Below are 4,200 nucleotides of genomic sequence, written 5' to 3' on the forward strand. Positions count from 1 at the left end.
GTGATCCACAAATTGTTGTTTCGGGTCTGGATACCATGTATTGTAAAAATCTACCAAATTATGTAATTTTTGTTTCCGTATTTTACAGAATGCCAAACATTAAAACCACGTAGATATGGTGATTATTTTGATGAACATGAAGGTATAGACGCTGAAGAAAACGTGTTCTCGCATATGGTAAGTAGCAGAGCGTAGTAAGACGTAGCACGGCGTAGTAAGACGTAGCACGGCGTAGTAAGACGTAGCACGGCGTAGTAAGACGTAGCACGGCGTAGTAAGACGTAGCACGGCGTAGTAAGACGTAGCACGGCGTAGTAAGACGTAGCAGAGCGTAGTAAGACGTAGCAGACCGTAGTAAGACGTAGCAAGGCGTAGTAAGACGTAGCACGGCGTAGTAAGACGTAGCACGGCGTAGTAAGACGTAGCACGGCGTAGTAAGACGTAGCAGAGCGTAGTAAGACGTAGCACGGCGTAGTAAGACGTAGCACAGCGTAGTAAAACGTAGCACAGAATACTTTGACGTAGGACGGTGCAGTAAGTCGCAGAACAGCGTAGATTGTCGTAGCCCCGCGTAGTAATATTATGTAGCATGGCGTAGCAAAGCGTAGTACGCTACGCTGTGTAGGAACGCTGTGTGGTATAGCAATTCAGTGTAGCAACGCGTAGTTCAGCTTAGTAAGATCTAGGTATACCCAACATCCCCTTAAATTCCTATCCCCCAAAAGGCGATTGCTTACCATCAAGTGATAAAAAATATCGGTTTGTTTGTTTCTTATTTCAGGCTCTCCTAGCCAATGGTAAGGTTTTCAATAAATCGGAGCTCAAATGCGGAGGCTCTCTGATAAGTGAGGAGTTGGTTCTACCAGCTGCCCACTGCAGCACCACTTCTGTAAGGTGAGTAGTTATTATAAAAAAGGTAATTAAAAAAACTAAAAAAACCCGACTGCGCTCCTTCTCCTATTATCGCAGCATTCGGGACCCATTCTAAATGTGAAGACTTAGTGAGGGCACATACGGCTTGCTTTCTAGAATGGGTCTCGCTCTGCTGCTTCAATTTTGCGATGACTTTCTTGTTTTAGGGATTTTTCATTTTCATATTATGAAGAAACGCAGTCGGGGTTTTTAGTTTTTTAAATTACCTTATTTTATTTTCTTTTCTTTTATTTAAGTTTTATAATTTTTATATTTTGATAATTATAGGTATATAGTGTCACTCTCACAGTAAATACGAATCTAACGACCTCTATGAAGCTGAAATCTATCAAGTCGTTCAGGCTAGAGAGTGCGCAATATTCGAATTAGGCGCCAAAATTCCGCCATTTTGTTTTTTTCTATTAATTTGATATATCGAGTGTCATTTTCACAGTCAATACGAATCTAACGACATCTCTCAAGCCAAAATCCATCAAGCCGTTTAGGCTGCAGAGCGTGCCAAACTCTTTCTTGCGCAGTCGGATAAAAAGTAGCTAATATCAGATGTCTTTCTTTTTTCCATCCTTTCTACATTAACATTTAATATTTGCAGGGTTGTTATAAACATGTCTATACGACCAGTAAGCTTACAAGTTGCGCACATATTGGACGACAATGCAATTGTCATTGGCTGGGGAGCAGTGTTACATAGGACGATGAATGCAGACATATTACTGAAAGTAAGTAATTTTTACTGCCTCGTTTTCGTAAGTGCGACTTGGGTTCGATTCTCGGGTCGGACAAAAGTTTTCGGTTTTCCAAAATTGGGGGGAGGGGCAGTGCGGTGATACTGACCCAGAGTTACGGACTACCTAGCGGGTCACCGGAGCTCCGGCTCGAATAGTAGGAGTAGGAACGGGATGGTTTTTAGTCAGTAAGAGTCTGAAACTTGCTCTCGCCTCGCCCAAGGAGGAGAAGGCATTAGATGATTTACCCCCAAAAAAATCCATTTTAGTCCGGTCAATATACGATATTGAAATATCAAAAATTTTGAATTTTTGTTCTTTTTTTACTGTTTTCAGGTCTAAATTGACCGGACTATTTGCCAAAGATTAATAAAATTATGACTACCCAATGTGGCCTGAAACTAGTAATTAATTCCATTAATTCATAATATGTCGTCGTAAATTCCAGTTTGTGACTTTTTTCATGCTTTTTCGAATATTAAACTCTACTACGTTCTGTTTTTTGTTTTCAGGGAGACAGCGGTGGACCTCTCAGCTTTAGAAATCGGTAACATATATTTTGGACCCATCTAAGTATGCTTTTCCACCTGAGATGTGCTATGTAGTTATGCTACGAAGATGTAATAGCTAAGCTGTGAAACTATGTGACCGTTTCTACTGATACTAAGCTGTGACGGATTTATTTATTTATTTTATTTATTTTTATTTATTTATTCTTAGGAAAGCTTACAGACTAATAACAATTTTAATAACTTAATTTATATCTAATTTGCTAACAACAAGCTTCCACCGTTTATATAAAAATAATGTTACTGTCACAGACTGACCCATAAAAACACTGCTCCTTATTCTTAACTTAACTGAGTATACATGTTAAACATTAATTTTAGTTTCAACATAAATTACTATGAATAAAGTAAAGAAACCAAATATTATTTGTATCCTCGGAAATGATACAGACCATACACAACAACATATATATGCTTATAAAATTAAAAAATAATATATAGAATTTTAGGTAATGCGTTATACTATAAAGTTCGACATCATATACGGGAGTTATCTTCAAAGTATTTATTTGCTAATAAACGCTTTACTGTGATAGCTTTCATACAAAAAAGATCTACATCTAAGTCTTCTGGCATGTTATTGAATGCATGTGCCGCACGCAAGAGAAAGGTATTTTTTCTGTAATTGGTCGAGACAGAAGCAATCTGCATAAGCGGTCTACGTCTGAGCCCTAGGAGGTTAGTGCGTAGGTGTAACTTAGATAGTAGTAGTGGATGATGATGCGCAGCTCGAGTATGCGATGTATCGATAGTAGGGAAGCCATCCATAACACACATCCATAGCACACATCTTTCCGTATATAAAAAAAATAGTTCATCCGTTTAAAAAAGTAGGTGCTAAGCTATGTGTACTAATGAATATGATTGGTGGAAGCCAAACGCATCCACAGCAACGTAGCATAGCACATCTCTGGTGGAAAAATATCCTAATACTGGGAGTGACCTCATTGGGACAAAGTGCAAATCTCATTGGGACACTCGGTGTATTATAGTAACGTAAAAAAGTAAAGTAAGCAAAGTATATCAAAGTAAAAAAAAAAGTAAAGTATATAAAAAAAGTAACGAACGTACAAAAGTATCTAATTGTGTGCAGCCTAAGAACTTTTTTTAAATCGCCAATCCTCATTGAGCAAGCGTAGTGATTAATGATCAAACCTTCTCCGTTTGAGAAGAGGCCTTTGGTCAGCAGTGGCCACTTATCGACTGTTGATGGTGATGATTGTGGATCTCTCTCTTCTACTTTTACCATAATTTCTTTTTTCACACAGTATAATAGAAAAAAAAGAAAAATGGACACGTCTAATGGCAAGCTGGTACCCAAAAGATCGAGAAAGACGGAATAGGACAGTAGAGGACAATTTCGGGACTACAATCGGTCCGACATGGACAAGGACGGTGAAGAACAGGACAGAATCGGAATTGTTAGAGGACAACTCCATTGAAGGACAAGTTGAAGAGTACAGTAGAATCTCTTTGTTCACAGTTTTGAGATTAGCGATTTCAGTGTTTGTTGGTTAAATATTAAAGCTTTACATAAGTTTTGGAGATTACAAACAAAACAATACTGGTTTTAAATAAATAAATACATAATTCTACTAAAAATCACGGTTTCGAGTCATAGAGGGACTCTTCATCATGAGCAGCGTACGCAGACTGATTGTTTTAGTTAAATTAAAAATGTAATTTTATGATTAATTGTATTCAAATAAAAATAAATAAATATATAAAACTAAAGAGTTTATTTATTTGAACGCACGAATTATTTTTGTGCATCGAGGAAGGCTATAGGCTATAAAACATCACGCTATGACCTATAGGAGCCGAGCAGAGCGGGTGAAATCGCGCGAAAGTAGTTAGTTAAACTATACAGGGTGTAACAAAATACCTACCCATATAAGTACATCAAGAAGCACTGAAGAATACAGATTTAATAGAATCTCTACACAAAGTTTCAGCCTAAAATACGTATAACA

The 4,200-nt window shown here is 37.6% G+C and overlaps 1 protein-coding gene across 1 annotated transcript; it reads left to right on the top strand.

Annotated features, from left to right (window-relative positions):
• The first annotated feature begins 640 nt into the window (after positions 1–640).
• Positions 641–3,961, top strand: LOC126912258 (uncharacterized). Its single transcript, XM_050703816.1, has 4 exons — positions 641–894; positions 1,526–1,652; positions 2,171–2,205; positions 3,496–3,961. Exons 2-4 carry the CDS (start codon positions 1,539–1,541, stop codon positions 3,743–3,745), a joined length of 399 nt encoding a protein of 132 aa, XP_050559773.1. The 5' UTR covers positions 641–894; positions 1,526–1,538; the 3' UTR covers positions 3,746–3,961.
• The last annotated feature ends 239 nt before the right edge of the window (positions 3,962–4,200 follow it).

This window comes from Spodoptera frugiperda, chromosome 24 (genome assembly GCF_023101765.2).
Source record: "Spodoptera frugiperda isolate SF20-4 chromosome 24, AGI-APGP_CSIRO_Sfru_2.0, whole genome shotgun sequence".
Taxonomy (NCBI): Eukaryota; Metazoa; Arthropoda; class Insecta; order Lepidoptera; family Noctuidae; genus Spodoptera; species Spodoptera frugiperda.

Excerpts from the sequence above, each read along its gene's own strand:
- LOC126912258 (XM_050703816.1), top strand. The coding sequence starts at position 1,539 with ATGTCTATACGACCAGTAAGCTTACAAGTTGCGCACATATTGGACGAC. Across the intron at positions 1,653-2,170 it reads ATGCAGACATATTACTGAAA|GGAGACAGCGGTGGACCTCT; the intron begins GTAAGTAATTTT and ends TTTTGTTTTCAG. Across the intron at positions 2,206-3,495 it reads CCTCTCAGCTTTAGAAATCG|TATAATAGAAAAAAAAGAAA; the intron begins GTAACATATATT and ends TTTTTCACACAG.